This window comes from Melanostigma gelatinosum (genome assembly GCF_949748355.1).
Source record: "Melanostigma gelatinosum genome assembly, chromosome: 10".
NCBI classification, from domain to species: domain Eukaryota; kingdom Metazoa; phylum Chordata; class Actinopteri; order Perciformes; family Zoarcidae; genus Melanostigma; species Melanostigma gelatinosum.
Window position 1 is genome coordinate 15444074 of NC_136643.1, and position 20425 is coordinate 15464498.

At 41.3% G+C, this 20425-nt stretch overlaps 2 protein-coding genes across 4 annotated transcripts; one reads left to right on the forward strand and one right to left on the reverse strand.

Annotated features, from left to right (window-relative positions):
* The first annotated feature begins 4554 nt into the window (after nucleotides 1-4554).
* On the forward strand, nucleotides 4555-11111 carry nfe2l2a (nfe2 like bZIP transcription factor 2a). Its single transcript, XM_079276425.1, has 5 exons — nucleotides 4555-4720; nucleotides 7654-7920; nucleotides 8199-8291; nucleotides 8385-8570; nucleotides 9512-11111. Exons 1-5 carry the CDS (start codon nucleotides 4685-4687, stop codon nucleotides 10763-10765), a joined length of 1836 nt encoding a protein of 611 aa, XP_079132551.1. The 5' UTR covers nucleotides 4555-4684; the 3' UTR covers nucleotides 10766-11111.
* Nucleotides 11112-11787: 676 nt separating this feature from the next.
* hnrnpa3 (heterogeneous nuclear ribonucleoprotein A3) lies at nucleotides 11788-18231 on the reverse strand. 3 transcript variants are annotated; one of them, XR_013772281.1, is made up of 12 exons: nucleotides 18200-18231; nucleotides 17697-17819; nucleotides 17418-17564; nucleotides 17108-17318; nucleotides 16940-17029; nucleotides 16747-16824; nucleotides 15971-16018; nucleotides 15376-15513; nucleotides 15158-15280; nucleotides 14950-15056; nucleotides 13422-13491; nucleotides 11788-13324 (listed from the first exon to the last, which is right to left on the reverse strand). XR_013772281.1 is itself a non-coding variant. In XM_079276494.1 (11 exons), exons 1-10 carry the CDS (start codon nucleotides 18203-18205, stop codon nucleotides 14965-14967), a joined length of 1056 nt encoding a protein of 351 aa, XP_079132620.1. In that variant the 5' UTR covers nucleotides 18206-18231; the 3' UTR covers nucleotides 11788-13491; nucleotides 14950-14964. The 3 variants fall into 3 exon arrangements, 2 of the variants coding, with proteins under 2 accessions (XP_079132620.1, XP_079132619.1); XM_079276494.1 differs by having other exon boundaries at nucleotides 11788-13491; XM_079276493.1 differs by lacking the exons at nucleotides 11788-13324; nucleotides 13422-13491 and adding an exon at nucleotides 14144-14848.
* Between the last annotated feature and the right edge of the window lie 2194 nt (nucleotides 18232-20425).

Sequence of the window (20425 nt, forward strand, 5' to 3'; positions counted from 1 at the left end):
AATCTTTTTTCATGGTAAATGGTTAATATGCATTGGTACATTTGGGGATGAAACGATAAATCAAATAGTTAATTAGGAGATTGAAAATTATGTGATCATCGGAAATGCCCTACATTTGCTTGTCATAGCTTCCAAATAATGACAATCTGCTGCTTTTCTTTGTCATTATTATGGTACTGTAGGACTGTGTTGGGGTTTTGGACTGCAGGTAGGACATAATACGCAATGGGAATTTGACACCCGAGGACCTTACACGCTAATCGTGTTCTATGTTTTTAATATCTCTCAATGTTTGGCTTTGAAACCAGAGAATTAGACAATTACACAACTCTATTCTCTTCATTCTGCACCCGAATGCACCATTTTAAGAATTTCCCACCATGCCTTGCGATATACGACTGGTTGCATATTGTCCATTGACTGATGAGACTGGAATTCAGTCACATAGTTTTTACAGACAAAATGAATTCAGCCCTTCTAGTATTACTACATTAATATTCAAGAGGACTTCAAGTCGTGTACAACAATTATTTGTGTTAGTTAATAAACCTTCAGCATGTTAAAGTGAACTGAAGGTTACAAATAACACCTTTATCCAGTTTATAAAGTGGAGTAATGAAGTAATACTTCTCACACTAAATGTCTGTTTTACCCTACACAGCCTCTTCACTAAAGCTGGCATTTTAAACCTGAGATGATAAATCTAGTTTTATACTAATCATTTCTAATTGCATTGTCTACCACATCATTTTTTTTTTTGTCACAAAAATATCATAATGTCAAAAGTCCTCATGTGTAATTTGTGACGTGGTTTAAAAACCAGAGTAACCTGAAACTATATGACTTCACTGTTTACCTCCCTGCCTCACCTCCACTCACCTGACTACTGTATCCATATGGCACACAGCAGCACTCTTTAAGTGATGATTTAACACAAAGTTAGAGTACAAAAATGACAAACAACAGTATTGTTACTTTAGAATACAAATTAACTTCGATTGAAACTTAAAAAAACAAAAAAAAAAACAGACTGTGAGAAGTGCTTAAAACAGAGAGAAACTTTATTTGTAAACAGTAATATTACAAAAAACTTAAATGTCCAGACGTGTGAAGGTTTATTTTGCACAGGATGAAGTATTAACTCCCAAAACAAAGTTCTGTAATGCACTGACTGCAAGCAATTAAGAGTCTAAGTGTAGCACAGAACTTTATTTGGAAAGCCAAAGTGCCACCTCATAGGATTGTCCTTGTGCTGAGCCTTATCCAACTTGGTGCTACTTTAACCTGCTGTAAGACACAAAAACAAGGTAAACAGGACATCCACTTTGATTATATCTTTTTTTCACTGTATTGACTTTTGAAACATGTGGTTACAAGAGAGAATATAGCAGATGTAGTTTATAAGACTTGTGAATAAGAAGTGGGTCAGACTTTAAGGACTTGGCCTACAGAAAGGCTCGCTGTTTGGTGGGTGCTCCTTAGTGTCAAACAGGTAAAGCAGGCCAGGAGTCTTTTTACACATGGTAAGTTCCCTACAAAAATAATTAAATATCATTAGGGCATATGCAATAGTTGATCCTGTCAGACATCCAGCCTCAAATCACCCTAGAAGGCATTTACTTACCCCTTTACCCTTCACCATCTGGTTGGTTGCAAACTGAAGCAGTCCCTATATTAGCTGACATGGTTGAAGGTTCCACTAATGGTGCTATCTTTAACTCCGGTGTATCACTCCTGCGCCAGTGTTTCATTGAGTCTACCTGTTGAGCCTTAACAACTCTCTGAACTGAACAGGCCCAGGAGAAACGAGCTGTTCTCTTTACTATGTAGATGGACAGCAATGAGGGCAGTGCAGAAGGCCAGCTGAGCTCCAGCAGTATTAAGTTCTGTCAGTTTGAAGGTACTTCACGCACTTGCCGCTTCAACAGCAATCAAGTGACAGCAACTTCAGAAGTGCAAAATAATGCAATAAAACAAATAGTGTCACGACTCAATCACGAGCTTGACAATGATTTACACAGGAAGAAACGTGATGAAGTAACTTCTTCAAGCCATACTGTACCTGATGGGCTATAGGTGGTCGCAAGGGACCAGCTGCAATCCAACACGAGGGGCAAGTACTCTTGATGATAAAATGCAAAAAGCAGAACGCGATCTGAGGATATTGCAGGCCGTGGCTGACTTCACAGTGCAAACGCCTGTTTTCACCGCGGTAGGTGTCCGTCTGCGGACTTGCAGTGCTCTAATCGTAAGGTGGCTACCGTCGCTTTTACCTTTTCCTCCCCCAGTCCTGTGCAGTTCACTATATGCAGCTGGAAGAATGTCGACGTGGAGCTGCCAAACGTGAACGCGGGTTCATGAGCGCGCATGAGGAGGAGGAGGAGGAGGAGGAGGGGGGGGGGGGGGGGAAGGGCTTTTTTTGTGTAATTTCACGTAGTGGCACAGTGAGCTGCACTTTAGTGTGAGGTTCTTCACAGATAGGTGCTGCAGCCAGGGTTAAGCTGTCTTATTAGCTTGACATATTTCAAAAGACACTGAATTACATCTCGATCCGACTTCTTACTTACGCTGTGTTCAGATGTAATTAACTTGTATGAGTCTGAACAACTTTCTGCAACAGCAGTCGCCTAATCATTGAAGTTACAACAATAGCAGTTAAGGCAGCAAGATGCCATTCGTGCATGCCTGTCTGCAATGAGAGAAGTAGGCCAATCAGATCCGTTATAGCCTGGGATGATATTGACACATGTCATGAAAATCTTTTCTCATACCAGTTAAGATGAAGCTGAACAAATCTAACCTTACCGATGCATCATCAACCATACTTCAGCCAAAGATACACTGTTAGAAAATGCTTTCTTGACATTTGAATGTTCTTGAAGCTCATTAATGTGGGGCATATACTAACTGTGGAATAAGTATTCAGACCCATTACTTAAGTAAACTTAGTAATACCACAGTGTAATAATACTCTACACTGCATCACATTTAAATGAATCATGTTTGCCTAAAAAACAGCCTAAATGTAGGCTAGTGGGGGAAAAGGGAGAATATTTCCATCTGTAATGTAATAGAAATATGGCTTTAAATGAAATAGTCAAGTACAAGTACCTCAAAATTGTACTTCAATACATTTCAGTGCAGTACTTGAATAAATAAGACAATATATATGTAAATAGTTATTTTTCACCACTGGTGTACACCTGATTGAGTTTCTAATCACTTTACGTAAGGCTACTCTTTATTATTTTAATATCATCATGCCTGCCGTATTGTAGTTTATTTGGTTATGTCTCTCGTTGGCTGCTTTAATAAATAACATTGTCACAGTTTATTATTGCCAGTATATCAATATAAGACAAACAAATAAACATGTACCAAAGTCAGTGGTGGAAAGAAATTATATTGAATGATGTACTGTAGCCTGCGTCAGTGCAGTGGTGAGGTAGCCTCACTTAAAGTCCTTTCCCTTAATGAGTCCTGTCATTTCGGGCTTCATCAACTTCTACTCGACATTTCAAAAAGGAAATATGATTTTGTTTTATTCCACCACATTTTTTTAACAGCTATAATTATTCGTGACTTTTCAGATTTAGATTTTGTACAAAAGAGAATTAAACACAATGCATTGCTATAGATAAAACGAACCCCAAAAGTGTTAGTGTTGGCAGTTAAAATGAGCTCCACTTCAACCTACAGTACAAGTAATACAAGTACAAGTACTGCTTGCATGTCAATGCATCAATCACTGTGATCCAACAATATAATAAAATGCACTGACAGGGACCATTTAGCATCATGATTACTTTTGGTGTAGATAGCTTACTTAAGTTGGCGACATTCTGTTCCTAATGTTTACTGAAGTTCAATTTGAAGTGCAGGAATATAACTTGCAGATGCTGTTGTTTCTTTAAATAAACAATCTAAATGCTTCTTCCACCACTGACCAAAGCCCACATTTGTCTCCTTAAAGCTTTGTGACAATCTCCCAGCCATCAGTGGATGACTTCAGTGTTTCCACGGGGACATTAGGGCCCCAGGGCCTCCAACTCCACACTGGGAACCCTAACCAGCAGGGGGCGTGATGCACCAATCAAAACTCTTCTGATGGCGGAGTTAAAATAGAAACGATTATGTTATTTTTAGTTTCATGTATATGTCTACATATAAACTGGCCTACATATAAACAGTTTTTTTTTGGCATCTAGAAATGTTGACACTCAGAAGATTAAGTGTAACTTGTTGTGGCTTTAATCGTTTTCAGACAACCATTGCTGGTTTGTTTTATCATGTTGATTCATTTCAAATCACGTGTATACGCTCGTCTTTAAGATTGATTACAAATTGAACGTGCGCATATGTATGCTGCGCATCGTGTTTTTATTTTGTAACCAGTGTTTTCAGGCCTCTATCAGCTCGACCTAGCGGGCTTCACGCGCATGCACACGCGCAGCTCATAGGCCGGTGTGAGGGGGACGATCCCGGCGCCACCGGTCGGTGGGCAGGGCCATCATTTCCGTAATGTTCATTAGATTTAAAGGAGGCAATGTTTCTCTCCGCTCAGCTGCGACGACGGACTCTATCGGCTTCGGACCTCTCGCCATTTTTTATCTGCCATCCGAAGGAATAACACACACATATACCAATCATAAGGCGCTTCTTTACGGCCAGGCAGGTCTCCAGGATGATAGAAATGGAGATGATGCATTCCAGTCAACAGGTAAATAGAGAATGTATTCAAAGTGATCGCTGGACATTGACGGCTAACTGCCTTTCATACGCTTCTAAAAGCCCAATAGTTCAGGTGAACTTTTTTAATGTTCGCTATAGCAAATTGGACAATACGCAGTGACAACCTGGTTATTGCGCAGTTAAGAGGTTATAATGTAGAAATAACAGCTGGGGGAAAAGATCACACATAATACACCGTGGGCCTGGCTTTCTTTAGTTATAGACATATTAAGGTTGCTCCTCAATCCAGTTTTCACTTTTGCAAGTCATTCACTTGTTAAGGTTGCCTCAGCAAGATACATAACCACGAAAAATAATATTATAAATCAGGCTGCCATCTTAGTGTTGGAGCTGTTACTTTGAATACAATAACAACATATCTTTAATTTGTCTGGTAATCTATGAATCTCGTGAGCCTATTTCTCGTAACTGCCCAGCCCCCCCTTCCTTCTTCCTCAAAGCATGTGATAGGCTACCATATCTGATATAGACAAGCTTGTAACCTGGTGAATCATTCATCTAAAGGCCAGACTTTTGCCTCAGCGTTTGCTTGTTTGTTTTTTCAATGTATTTTGACATGTTAAAGAACCACAACTATAGGCTACTTGTTATTGGTCGTACACACTGAATGAGATGTTTGAATATGGGCTTATTTCTCATGTGATACATCTTAAGTGTTTGGTTAAATCTGCCATAAGTGAAGGGTCAGTGGTTGACTGATGAGGGTCAAAAGGGCTGCTTTGGAACATGTGCTGCTGTGTTTCATCATCCTCGGTTCAGGGTGGATGTCCACCGAGTTGAGGGGAAAGAAGCTGTAATAAACCACTGGAGTCAGGTCCCCTTTGAGGCCCTTGTTTAAGATGAAGAGCGGTAAATGAGCAACCCACAGCATCACTCCTCTGTCAACCAGTCTGATAGCCAGAGGGGCCAGTAGCTCTTAGCTCGGCTTGTTTTCAAAGTGTGTATGTATGTGTTGTTTAATATGTGTGTTGTAATTTGTCTGGTGTCTGATCTCTATGTTTAGTCGCTATTTTAAACTAAAGGCCTGTTGTTTGGCTGGCATAGCTGTGTATTGTGTGGCAGAGAGGTCCGGGAAATTTTATGAGCCAGTTTCCTTGTTCTGGTGCCAATTCAGGTCTCGTGACTGATAGCCATGTTGTTGATACCAAGCAGATAAGCTGATCTTACAGACCCTAAGCTGATCTTACAGACCCTAAGCTGATCTTACAGACCCTATACATTTACACAATCGATTTGGCATCAATCGGACGACAAAACCAGCGAGTTTGGTTATTCAATATATAAATGCACAATGAATCAGTGACAGTGAACGCGCTTATTGAACTTCCCCGTATAACCGACAGCAATTGGATTGTTCTACAAGGAACTTGCTTGACTTGTCAGGTGAGTTTATAAGGTGTGACAGACAGACAATGTGGTTTATTAGTTTGGAAAACATGGATGACCAGATGTCCCACTGAGACACTTTAGGCTAGTTCCTCATTCCTTCAGAAGCCATAATGGCTGGTTGTGTGCTGCTCAGCCCTCACTCCGTTAGAGCAGGCAGCCTGGCTGACGTGTAATCCTTCAGCGGTCATGCCTCTGATGCAACATTGAGTCAAAGATGGTTAGTGGGTTCTTATTTTTCAGTCTTATTTTTCAGTGCTACAACGGTGTCAACAAAGTTTTGGAATATATTTAGATGCTTGTTTGCTATTGTTTTACCACCACATACTCCATTTCCTTTGAATATAACAAATCAAAAGAAGGGAATATTATTATGCAGTGTTTCTCCTTTGTTTCACATCCTCTTTATTGTGTATTATTCTGCTTTGTGCTTTATTTCCCTTCAGGTCCTTCGTTGCTTCCCCCTAGCTATGTCTGTCTGGCCATCTTGATTGCAAGCATTAAAGTGCCTTTCCCATAAGTTCTGTTTACACACAAATTTGAGGAACAAACACACAAGTCACATGCTCAGGCGTGTTCTTGTGAACCAGTGTCTTGGGTTTATGCAACATCCCTGGGCCTTGAGAAATGGTTTCTTTCTGTAAACACTTTCTGTGTAAAATAGCCAAGGAAGAGAGCAGCGGAGTTTATCTTTGCACATTCTTGTTTAAAAAAGGCAAAAACATTCAGCCAGAGTGGAAATCTACAGGAAAGGCTGTGTCTAACGTTCTGTATTGTCGGCAGCTTAATATGAACTTAATGCACTAAATGTAGGACAGAATAATGTGTGACAGAATACGCTGAGGTCAGGTATCCATAGTTGTGGTTGTTTACATGAAGATGTTATCGCAGGAAGGAAAACAAGGAAACGAGGTCTGTACCCAGCAACAGATCTACGGCCTTTTATCCCGTATTGTGTGTGTTTGTACCTCCCTAAAGGAATATTACTGTGTTGTCATTTGAAAACAATAAAGATAAAGAAACTAAAAGATTTCCCAGAACCGTGGTGCCATGCTTAAAAACAACAACAGATATGTACTTTAACTTCCTGATTCAATGTGACATGAATGTTTGGGATTTAACTTATTGAGAGAACTAAACTTGACTGAGTTAAACTTGCCCTCTTTGTGAGTTTGAACGAGACCCATGAGTTCACACCTCGACGTAATGAGATGGGTAATGATCGCTTCCCTTGGAAAGAGTGTCAAGTGAGGATACGTGACTTCTGCTGGCGTGTGGCGGCAGGAGAAAGAGAGAAGTGCATCTATTATTCATGCGGCTTCTCCCCCTCGACTTTAGTGCCAGTGTTGTTGTCAGTGACTGGATACTGAGGGACAGGGTGTGGCAGGTGCAGCAGCCACGCTTCACAGCGGGGCGCTCTCTCTTCCTTACTCCAGTGCTGCTCACGGCCTGGCTGCAGCACAGCATGGCTCCCAACTCACCAAACTGATTTGCGGCTCTCTTTTTTTTTTCTAGGACATGGATCTGATCGACATATTGTGGAAGCAGGACATCGATCTCGGCGCCAGGCGTGAGGTGTTTGACTACAACCACCGTCAGAAAGAGCATGCGCTGCGGAGGCAGCGGGAGCTAGAGGAAGAGAAGAGGCAGCATCTGGTCCGGAAGCAGGAGAAGGCCCTGCTGGCACAGCTACAGCTCGACGAGGAGACGGGAGAGTACATTCCCCGCCCGCCACCCAGCGCCCCACTGCAGTCGGCCGTCACACCTCTAGAGGTTACACAGGTACTGCACGCGGCCATCATTACTCATGTCAGAGGTGGACCACTCCCACTTCCTTTGATAGGCTGCGGCTGTGTCGTAGCTAGGTAACCACTCGTCCTGTGTAATTACTGAAACACAGGTGGGTCTGTAGTTTTGCATCGGCGTATCCTGCTCTCGGAGCTACTCTACAGCGACACAAGTTCTATAAATATAAATGTATTCGCTGTTTTTAAAAGATGATGTGCCACAAAGGACGCTCGATGGTAAAGTCTTAACGTGTATTTGAACCTTTCTTGCAGGATGTCAGCTTCACAGAAGAGAATGATGACGCCATGTCATTTGACGAATGTCTGCAGCTACTGGCAGAGACATTTCCTGTAGAGGAAACTGAGGTAATAACATTTAATTACACATCATAGCTGGCAGCCTTCAACAACTGTCTCATTCTTGTGTAAAACTCTCATATTCTTGTGTTTGTCTGACAGAACACCTCCGTTTGCCTGGACACAACTGCTGTTTCAGCACCCATGATGTCCCCCGAGCAGCCGGCTCTGCCGCCAGCCACCCTCTCTCCAGGTCCACTGCCACCACGACCACCACCACCACCACAGAGGATGTCCCCAGATTTGGAGCAGGCCTGGATGGAGCTTTTGTCCCTCCCTGAGCTGCAGGTATAATACACGGATTCTACCACATCAATGGCATGGTGTTTTTTGCGTTGTGGATACAAATACTCAAAAGATGCATCAACGGGCAGGAGCCCGGCGTTAGAGGACAAACACCTTTTTGTTGCTCTGTGAGAATGGGGTCTCATACATGTGAGACAGGTGCAACTGGCCCATTCCACTGTGGTTAGCTTACATTTCGGAGACTTTTTAGACAGTTAGGAAGGTGGGTGTTCCAAGAGGCGATGCCGTATCGATGATCATCTAGCAGACATCTTGGTCAGAGAGGGTGTTGCAGTAAAACCTCTACTTTCTGGCAGCAATGTTAAGATTTGTGCACAGTAGTTTCTCAGTAGCTGCCTTGTTGGTTTTGTTTTGAGGCAGCTCATATTTGCATTAGCTAATGGGTGGAGCTGTGTGCTTTTGTTGCCTTGACCTCTCACTGTGGGCTGGACTACAATCCTAACCTTACAGCTTACATAGATAGCGTTCCATTAGTTAGCTGCTGATAAGACTTTGAATTGTAAAAAAGAAAAAGAAGGAGGTTGTTGTTTGCTGCTTTGTAAAGATTATGTGGTCGCTTAACTTTCCAGCAACTGCAAGCTGGGAGATTGGTATTGGTGATTTCTGATCTACTTCGACCACCAGATATTTAGTTGGTCTTGTGCTGCACCAGCTCTACCGGCATTGTCTGTGAAATAGTCACTTGAGCAACCGCATTACTAAAAGCTCCAGGAATGAAACCTTGTGGTTTAGATAATAATATATAAGTATGTTGATGAGTCAGTCATCACAATGTGACACAGACCATGTTTTTGAAGAAACTGAAGGTGTATGCATGAGCACATAATATACATGCATCACTCTCATCTTGGATTTTAAACTAAACTTGTACTGTAATATGTTCATTGTATTCACTTTAATGGTTCTTTATCTTTTTCTTCTAGCAATGCCTGAGCATGCAAATGGAAGACACACTGGAGACCACAACTTATCCTCTTCCAAACAGCCCTGAAGTGCAGAATCCAAACTACACCTTTTACCCCATGAATCACACAGACGGGGAAACGAGCACTTTAGATGTTTGTCCTGCACCGTTTATGAATACATTCGACGGCTCTGTTCCCAGCATGGTCCCACCAGACAATCCCAGCCGGATGAAGGAGAAAGCTCCTCAGTTAAACGCTAACTTCACCGCGGAAAGTTTCTGCGACATATTTTACCCCAACGCCGTTCTGGAAGAAAGCAGTGGCCTTGAAGGACATGAAAGCAACGCCGTGTCTGATATCCCAAACAAGCCTCCCTTCACACCAGGGGACCTTTACTGCCTCTCGTCTGGAGATGCATTTGACAGAGGAAAACATAATCTGATGGCAGAAATGCCAGACTCAGATTCAGGAATCTCTTCAAGCACGAGCCCAAATGCTAGTTCACCCGGGAAGTCTTTGCATGGAGACGAGTCCTTTGGTTACAGCGACTCAGACATGGAGGAGATGGACAACAACCCCGGCAGTGTTGAATCTGACTACGCTGACATGTTCTCACTAAATTTCCAACCGGATCATCTTCAGTCGGCTATTTATATATCTGCAGTGACAGGGCAGCCACAGCAGCAGCAGGGAAAGAATCCCAAACAATACAAGACCGAGCCGGCAGAGCAGAACGGCCACAACAGCACCCCCTTCACCAAAGACAAGCAGAAGAAACGCTCGGAAAAGCGTCTCTCCAAAGACGAGCAGAGGGCCAAGGTCCTCAAAATCCCGTTCACCGCTGACATGATTATCAATCTGCCCGTTGACGACTTCAACGAGATGATGTCGAAGCACCAACTGAACGAGGCCCAGCTGGCCCTGGTCAGAGACATACGCCGCCGCGGCAAGAACAAGGTGGCTGCCCAGAACTGCCGCAAGCGCAAGATGGAGAACATAGTGGGTCTCGAGAGCAACCTGGACTCACTGAAGGACGACAAGGAGCGTCTGCTGAGCGAGAAGAGCCAGAACATCACAAACCTGAAGGAAATGAAGAAGGAACTCAACAACTTGTACCTGGAGGTCTTCTGCATGTTGAGGGACGAGAAGGGGAACTCCTACTCCCCCTCCGACTACTCCCTCCAGCAGTCCACGGACGGCAGTGTCTTTCTGGTTCCTCGCATCAAAAAGACTTTCATCAAGAGCGAGGACAACCTCCTATCTCCCTTGTAGTATGGTACTGCATTCTCATAGTAATACTATGCAATAACTTTCTAGTTGTTCAGCTTTAAAGCAGTAGTAGCTCTGCAGAACTATTGTATAGTTTTTGCACACTTCTCTTGAATGTTGGAATATTTTTGATATTTTAGTTCTTTTGTACTCAGATTCTTTAACCGATATTGTTTGTAAATATAAACATTACTTTCTTATGAGATTACTGTATGCGTGTATATATTGTATATATCATATTTCTGATTGTTTCAATCATCGTTACTCATATTTTACAACTGTCCCTGTATGATTTGCTGCCCAAGCTCTTTTATAAAATCCTGACTTCTGTGCTTTTCAATAAAGTATTCCGATAGCTATGCGGCCTCCTATTTACTGAAAGAACAGTGTGTGTAGTACTCTGGCCTGCAACAGATAAGTATAGTCAAAGGCACCATTACATAACTTACCACGTGTTCAAGTCAGTTCTTGACATGAAGCCTCTACCAAAGGGCTTACAAAGAAGTAAAGAAAAGAAACACGTTATCGCCTTAAACCACTTTTACAATCTGCTTGCTTTACTTGCGCAAGCTTGTTTGTACGGTCATCTAAATCTTTTAATACTGCATAACTCCCTTCGGAAAATAAATCACACCCAGTGCATTCATTATGTCACACAATAAAGAGTACAATTGTCGAGCTACAGTAAGTATGCTCAGTGGAAACCATGCACGACAACTTGACAATGGGCCAAACCGGACAAGCATATACAAAGGTGAAGCTCCGTGCAATCAGTATATGCTCTACGTGCACTGTCCCACAAAAACACTACCTTTGACCACCAAGCCCATTTTCTGCTCTCACGAGACAAACTTCAGAGTGTGTGGCGAACTAAACTGTTGAGACTCATGGAATCAAATACACACTTTCACATTAAGAACAGTTGTATTTTACAAAAAGAAATACAAATATTTACAGCTCTGTATGTCGTTTGAGAAATAAAACACTCAAGTCATGGAAAATATCTTTATTTAAGAGCACAAGAAACACTGATCATATCTTACTGTTTGGCAAACATAGTTCATTGACACTGGTGTGTTTTTCGCACTGCTTTATTCTGTGTAACGGAGTCGGTCGTTCTACATTCCCCTGCAGAAACACTCCTTCAACCCATTGATAACATATCGGCCGGCATTGTTTCTCCATTTTTCTGACTGAGTAGGCCTGACCTGAGTGGAACCCTAACAGTGCGCATGAATACTAGTAGGTAATCAAGGATTCAAGGATCATTTTGTTTTTTTCACGAGGGTCATTTTACAACCACTGACAGAGTGCGACATGTTTGCCAACGGCATACGTTTAAAACGAATGTTAGATGTGCATCAATCTCAAAGATGTTACATTATCCGAAATGTAAATGTATTCTTTTATTTAAGATGTGTAATTGGAATGCATGTTTAAAGTTACCATGTTAAATCACTTCCTGTAAAACTGGCACATCTTCAAGAACAGGAATTACAAACACTAGAGTCTGGAGTTATTATTGTTCAACGTATTTTGAACGGATGGTTTGGACAAAATGGAAAATGTTTAGCTTTTGAAAAATCCTCAATGCTTACACTTCTTGGACAGAGTGCCAACTAAATACTCATATACTAAATACTCTACATATATTGTGTTTGTCATACCACTTTGGTTAGTTTCAAGTTGTGGTCACAGCACCTCTCTCTGATACGGTTCGCTCACTTTTCCATAATGTTCATGCGACTGCCTTTCAAGTAAATACATATATTATGTTGATGTTTCATGTTGCATTATAAAAGTGCATATTAACACTATTTTTTACATCATACTTATATCACCTCCAATTGCTGCTCTATGAAAGTTACTTGTATATTATGACATTGTTTTGCTTATTTGCACTAGACTGACAAGGACCTTATTTGCATGCACATCAACACTGTGCGACACAAGTGATGGCTTGACATCAGTATATAAACTCAGTGACCACTTTATTAGGTACCTATGTACAATCTAATGCAATACAACTGTTGTGCCATTAAATCTACTTTTATGAAGCTTATAATGTTCTTTTATAAAACTGTCAAAGTGGTTATTTAACTTATGTTTTAACTCTGAGGTTATAGTTAGTAGTTGTGTTACTGCCTTCAGTGTATATAATACGGAGGACAAAAACACCACACAAAAGCACGTCTCAATATAATATTGGCCGTTACACCACCTTTAACGACTAACTCAGTAATAAACATGTAATTGAATACACACACCTCTAACAATGTAAAAATAAATAAATAACTCAACTTTGAATTGACTCAACGGTAGACTTTCTGGTATACGCGCTGTATTAAATTGTAATACATTTTATTGGTGTGCCTAATGAAGCGGCCACTGGGTGTAAATACTGTTGCACTGTTTCAGAGCATGGCAATTTCTTTCTACCTCGGTGTTTCATCACTGTCAACTTTATCAAGACTCTCTGACATGGAAAAAAACATCAGTGTGTTGAAGGTCTCAGGCTCATTCTGGTCAAAGTGGAGCAATACCGGACGTCATCCTGCTTGGCTTACCTTAAAAGAACCCTTGCACCTCGTATAATCACCATGTGCACTGTAAGATTACAATATGAGCAGCCTTGGATAATATTTAGAAAAAGTCTTACCCATCCAGAACCTTCCATGTTATCAGGTCTCTACAGCTTTTCAGCAAGAAGAGAATGCCTCTTTCCACATCTGCAAATCAAGCAAAGTGGTTACTCTTACCTGCTTCATCTTCTTAAGTCAGCCTTTTGTGAAATACTCACTCCCTTTTCTTGTTAATGTCTGAACTCTAGCACTTGCAGGTAAAACTGCAGTATCTCTGACTCAACGGGATCTCCAATGTGTCCAGGAACTAGTCTTTCTTCGCCTGCACCAGCTGCTGGAGGTCTTTAGCTAGCCTCGAAAGAGATAGATGCTCACTACCAGGAACGACACTGCAAGCTTCCTCCATGGGCGGTGCGCTCGATGCTGCCTTCTCCCTTCTCTCTCAAAATGCTGACTGGTCCACTGTGCTGGGGCTGAAGGCGTCCTGTCTGACAGTCATCTGCAATCTTCCACACTAGCGATGCTGAGGGCCCAACTGCAGGTGCTTGTGGCTGTTATAATCCTATTTGCTCAACACTGGTTGTATGTAATGGTGTATGGACCATAGCCCTATATATATTCATATATATATATAATATATATACACACACACACACATATACACACACAATGCTCCCAAAAGGAGGAGGAAGTTCTGGACAGGCTGATTTGTTAAACTTCACAGTTACAATATGCAAGCAACAGATATTCAAGAACTCATTTGATCTTTTTCCGAACCAATGACGCACTGAACCTCATGTTACTTTACTACACAATTTTATTCAGTCTTTTTCTTCTTATCAAAATGTTCGAACAATCTAGAATTTAGTTTTCTGGCAACAGGAAGAGTGAGGGATTGCCTTGATTCTAATCCAGAGTTCTTGTATTTGATGACACTGGTACTACGAAGGATTTACATAATGTGCTTCACAGACAAAATTAAAATACACTTGACACTTGCAATTGGGCAATCATAATATCTTCAAAAACAAAAAAAGAAAATTTGAAATTCTAGCTCATTTGAGGACCTGATTTAACTAGGCTACATGACAAAAACCAGGTTAAAAGACAAAAGATTAATTTACCAGAAGAAAACTAACCAATGTATAAAAAAAGAAAAGAAAAATAAGATATTGAGAACTGACTTCAGAGAACAAAAAAAAAAAAAAAAAAAAAGTACTCTTTACCTCTGATACCATAGGCACAATACACACACTTCAGACGCACAAAAGGTAAAATAGCTGGGTAGGGTAACATCTATCACAATTAGGGAAGAGTATCATCTGAACTCATGTCTTGTGTTTACAGTCCTTCTTCCATAAACTTCTCCGATTTAGCTGCAGTAATGTCTGACTTTTGTGTTCCTCTAATGCTCTCAGATGACTGCCTCAAAGTAACCTGCAGCTTTTCCTGACAATTCCTTTCCTTTGCTCACCTCCTCGCCTCTCCTGCTAAGAACTGAAGCCTGTTGAATGGATACAGGATAGAACAAATAGTTATTCTGCACTTTCAAGGGCTCACTCTGTACTGTGCTACGAGGGTGGTGTGGAACTGAATGCAACTTACCAAAACATGAAATAATTAATATCGCCGTGAGCCATAGCCGCCGCCGCCACCACCTCCGCTGCTGCCACCGCCGCTGCCACCGCCGCTGCCACCAGAGCCATAGCCACCTGCAGTTAAGGATTGGTCACCGCCAAATACGTTGGATACTCTTCAGGAGAAATTGTGATGTTATGTCACTGGATGTAGCATTTTTGAGGGCAATACTCACCGCCATAGGGTCCTCCTCCACCAGAGTTTCTGCCACCATAGTTGTTTCCCTTCATGGGTCCATAGTTGGACTGTTGTCCACTATAATTTCCAAAGTCATTGTAATTTCCACCTCCTCCATATCCTGAAGATGCAAGCGTCATTTATTTAAGGCAAGTCTTTATTTTAAGTGTCTGAGACTGCATGTTTACAATGGGTTACATCGAGCACTTGCTTTACCTCCGTCATTGCCTCCGTAACCTCCATCACAGCTGCCACCAAATCCACCACCCTGGTTGCCGTACCCTGGACCACCACCTCCATAGCCCCCTCTGCCCCCTCCATAACCTGATCCTCCACCATAATTTCCTCCTGGACCTGTGAACATACCAAAAGGTACAACGTAACCTTATTTAGAACAGTGAAATGAATAGCTCACGAGTGGTATTAACAGAACACTGTTGTAAAGCATTTTCTAAAGACACGACACAATTGTTGTGCAAGTTGTTCTGCTTCTAGCCGGCGGAGGAGCGGGCAGCTGCAGGGGGCCGAGCTCCACACACAGCAAAGCCAGATCTGGGTCAATCTGTGGTGGGCTGGTCGCTGAAGGCCCCACTGGACTCTGAGCTGAAGGAGTTTCTGGTGAACCTGCATGATTTCATCTGATTTTGACACGGTGGCACTGATGACAAGCATCAAGAGTAACTATATAGAAATAGCCAATCTTCTCGCTGATGGTCTCGTTTATGTTGGTCATATAGATGCATCAGTATTTAATCAAGGCGGTTTTATAACAAGTTAAAAGTTCATCACAGTAACGTTTATAGGAGCTCACCATTGTCAAAATCATCTCCATAACCACCTCGTCCTCCACCATAGTCACCTGAAAAACAAGGGTGAGATAAATTAGGCATTAAAAAATGTGACCAATTTGTTGTATACTTGAAGCCTTGTCACGGATGACACCATATCCACACTAATGTAGGTTCATGTGATAAACAATCTCTCTCTCTGCTCTGGCCTGTAGTTCACCCCAAGGCAAAATTTTCAGAAGGGTGGATGACAAAGTATCTTGATAATACTTACATGTCAACAATATACAAACATGACAATGCATTTCTGCATAGCAGTGATGTTAGAAAAACCCATTTCTGTCACCTCTGACTTACTTTGCATGTCTGTTGTCTGACAACTTTATTTTAGTTTTATTTAGTTTTAGTATTTTAGGATTGCAGTATTTTAGTTTTATTTATTTAGTTTATATACTCCTATTGTCCGACAACAGATCTCCTCAATTGAGAGTTTAGCAGAGCTAAAACACAAAGTAAGTGCTCACAGAAAGTTGGAGGCAACAGAGGAGAGGTTATCCCTCCCTAGATCAAGCGGATTTAACCAGATGACCATGCACCATTTAGTCGTTTACTGACACTTCAAAAATTGGAAAGAAGAGGTGCAACCATTTGTCTTTCTTTAGAGTGTCAGTGTGTTTGCTAAACTTCCCAATCCTGCAACCCCTATTGACATGTAAACATCACTATCAAATGCTCCTGCATTAGTATGTTGAAGGCTGGAGGCACTTTCCTCAAGGATGCAAGTACCGGTACTACTCACCTCGACCGAAGTTGCCGCCGCCACCACCTCCAAAATTACTTCCTCTCCCCATGAAGTTTCCAGATCCTCCGCTCCTGCCTGATATATACAAAGGTGACATTTTAGAGCCGTTTACATCAACGAACTCACTGCAAACAATGTACAATGTACAAATGTACAAAATTGGTCACTCTACATTTGATGGTGTGCTTACCCCTGTCAGTGGACATAGCACTCATTTCCTGTTTTGAGAGCGCTTTTCTGACCTCACAATTGTGGAAGTTGATTGTGTGGAATTTCTGGGCTTCAAGGGGAAAAAACACACACTTACATACCATTGCTTAATGTTTACTCACAACTATGCTGAGGTCTAAACACATACCAACAATTTTGTCTACAGTGTCGTGGTCTTCAAAGGAGACAAAGCAGAATCCTCTCTTCTTGCCAGTGGAGCGTTCCTCCATGATGTCAATGCATTCAATCTTTCCATATTTCTCAAAATGCTCCCGAATGTGAAACTCCTCCGTATCCTCCTTGATACCACCGACAAAAATCTTTTTCACTGTCAGATGGGCTCCTGGTTTGTTGGAGTCCTGAAACAGAGCGGTTCAATGAGCGTTCACACACACACACACACACAATGAACATTAACATCGCAGAGGTCTCTGCCTTCAGGTCTGGGATTTGTTTACCTCTCTGGACACGGCCCTCTTGGGTTCTACAACCCGGCCATCTACTTTATGGGGCCTTGCTTTCATTGATTCGTCCACTTCCTCTACTGCGGCATATGTCACAAAGCCAAACCCTCTTGATCGCTTGCTGTTGGGGTCCCTCATCACCTATAAGCAACAAAACGACGCACAATGGGAGTGAGAACAGTTTAACTGGACTGCAGCTATGTTTATAACGTTATTACGTTGTTTATGATTATCTAAGGCCATTTTGCCACAGATTACAATAAAAATACGTACGACGCAGTCCGTGAGAGTCCCCCATTGTTCGAAATGGGCCCGTAAACTCTCCTCGGTGGTTTCAAAGCTCAGACCTCCAATAAACAGCTTTCTGAGCTGCTCGGGCTCTTTAGCTTCACGGTCCTAAAAAAAGCAAAACAAGAACATAAATACAATTACAGTTGTAAATAGTGTTACTGGGAATCTAGTTGAGGAAACCTACAGCACGGTTACATAACAGTGTGGTCTTACAGATAGATACATTCACAATGTCAGCAACTAGCGTTAGTTGACGTTAACTGTAACACTACCGTATTGCAATTTTGACAACCGCGTTAGCTTAGTTTAGCCACAACGTTAGCTACCGTTAACAGCGCTGAATCATGAGCGGCGTTAAAGCTACAGAGACGATACACATTACAATACAACACCGGGCGTTCCCTCGTCAAAGTTACAATTAGTAGTCGCTTCATTGCATTTTACAAATAACAGTACATTATTTACAACATTTGCGAGCACTTCACCTCCATTTTGCAGATGTCCACAGCCGCCGATCTGAGTGGGTCACGTGAGCAGGAAATCGATGTGGTCTTAGGTCCGTCCTAGATTACAATCATCACATTTAAACTATAGCACGTGGAAGCTACTGTTGTTCATGCGTGCACGTGATGGTACAATATTCTATGGAAATAAAGCATTGTTTATTTCTTCTTTCTTAGCACACGTTGTCCCTTTTTGCTGCCTGGATTCGTGCGATGAAGAAGAAAAAGAAGATTATTTGCGCCATCTACTGGTTAAACAGAGACACGTCTTGACAGAACAAAGTAATGTTTATCCAATCCCTGAATTGTTTGGACATTGGATTTAAAAGAGACCTAGGTGAGTCCTGTTAATTTAAATGTCACACAAGGGATGTATATACAAACACTGTGGGGTTCTATAGACCTGAAGTAATACAATTTGGTGCCGCTCAATGTTCAATAATTGAGACTGCTGGGTGTGGATTTAATTTGATGGCAATTTAAAATCTCAATGGTGATCACATCATGTTTGTGTTACTATACAACTGATCATTTAATACGTTCCTGTTCAGTGTTGGTGACCTACCTTTTGAGACCGATGTTTCAAATACAAATGTGTATCAATAGCCTAAACCTGAATAATCAAGCCCAAATACAAATATAGATGCTAATAGAGTAGTGACTGTAAAATAAAGTGGATATCTTATGAGCCAGCTGGACAGAAAAAGTGGCTAAAGCTGATTGACAGTAAAACACAATTGTTCAAAAGCCCAAATGCATTTAAACTGATTTATTTGGGTGTTTCAATTAGAATAATACGTGACTTGTAAAACTGTCACGTCTTACTATGAGTGCGACTAGTGCCCTTTCTGCAGAGCCTAATTAACCTGTAAGGGGGCCCCATGGCAAAAATGTCCCCTCTGCACAATATGTATGTACACTGGTACCTCAATATTTCCATTAAGTTTTGTGCAACCAGTGTTCCTGCGCAAGAAAAATATTTAGTTTGGGGTTATTTGATTCAATCAAATCTGTAGGGATGTGCAACATGTAAAGACAATACAAACAAAACGCTCTTAAAACTACATTATATATATATACAAATGGCCCCTCTACAAGACAGAATCAAGGTGTGAGAACGGTCTCTGGGACATTGCGGAGGGAAATTGAGCCACATACTGTGTCTGTTTGCGATTTTCCAATGTTTGGCACATGCCAGTGTGATTTTTAAAAATAAACCCCTTGCCTCATAATTATTCAATGCTGTAACTGATTCAGCTGATCACGAAACTTTGCAGTTACAATGTGAGTTTATTTCTATAATCAGAACAGTTGGGTCTATGTTTCCTGTTTTAACAGAGCAATCATTATTTGTATTTGTTGGTGTTCAAGCTAAGGCAGCTTACGGATGTAGTACTAATACAAAAGGCTAGAGAGTCACAGAGTTGATGGTGTATCACATTCTGCAAAATACTATTTATTTGCAAGCTGAAAAGTTGAAAAAAGAGTTGCATATTCACTGAAGTGCTGAAACATGACATCTGTGTTTTCAGTTCAAGTCAGATCTCTCCGACAAGCATACTTGATCGGCCAAGCATGATCTATGAGCCAAATGCTACAAGCCTTGTTGAAGCTGACCAGCATCCAAATATATGACTGTTTTATGGTTCAGACAATGTCTGTCATTAACTTTATTGTTGTGTGTGAGGAAAATACAGCCACAATAAAAAGGGTAATGTTTTTCTGACACTGTTAATGATGAGTATTTATGATCAGGCCATAGTTCAAATTCAAGACAGTCTGATGTTTGCTCCCTTTATTCCACTGCAGTTCCTGTAAGAGATAATGGAGACATTAGGATTTTAATGCTAGCAAATAGTTGAGCAGAAATTTCTCTGTTGCTCCTACAAATATGAGTAAATCACAGACAAATTACCGTTTATACAGTAAATCTTTCCTGAATTAAACTCCTAATGAGGAATTGGTAACATTATTTCTACTCCTGAGCATATACAGTAGGTTTATTGAAAGAAGTAATACTAATATCCCATTTTTTTTATTGTTTTACATATTTATTTTTGATGCCCTGCCATGTGGGAACATGTGAAAAAACCCATCTTCCTCTTTGAAAATTGATCCCCGTTGGACCATTTGAGGATGGTGATGGTATTTCCAACAATAATGGGCAATATATTATCTGTATATTTGCAGTGGATGCATGTTCAGACC

Coding starts and splice junctions, on each gene's coding strand:
- nfe2l2a (XM_079276425.1), top strand. CDS start 4,685: ATGATAGAAATGGAGATGATGCATTCCAGTCAACAG. Junction 4,721..7,653: donor TGATGCATTCCAGTCAACAG/GTAAATAGAGAA, acceptor TTTTTTTTCTAG/GACATGGATCTGATCGACAT. Junction 7,921..8,198: donor CACCTCTAGAGGTTACACAG/GTACTGCACGCG, acceptor CCTTTCTTGCAG/GATGTCAGCTTCACAGAAGA.
- hnrnpa3 (XM_079276494.1), bottom strand. Junction 17,565..17,696: donor GGACTCTCACGGACTGCGTC/GTACGTATTTTT, acceptor TGTTGCTTATAG/GTGATGAGGGACCCCAACAG. Junction 16,825..16,939: donor TGCTATGTCCACTGACAGGG/GTAAGCACACCA, acceptor TGTATATATCAG/GCAGGAGCGGAGGATCTGGA.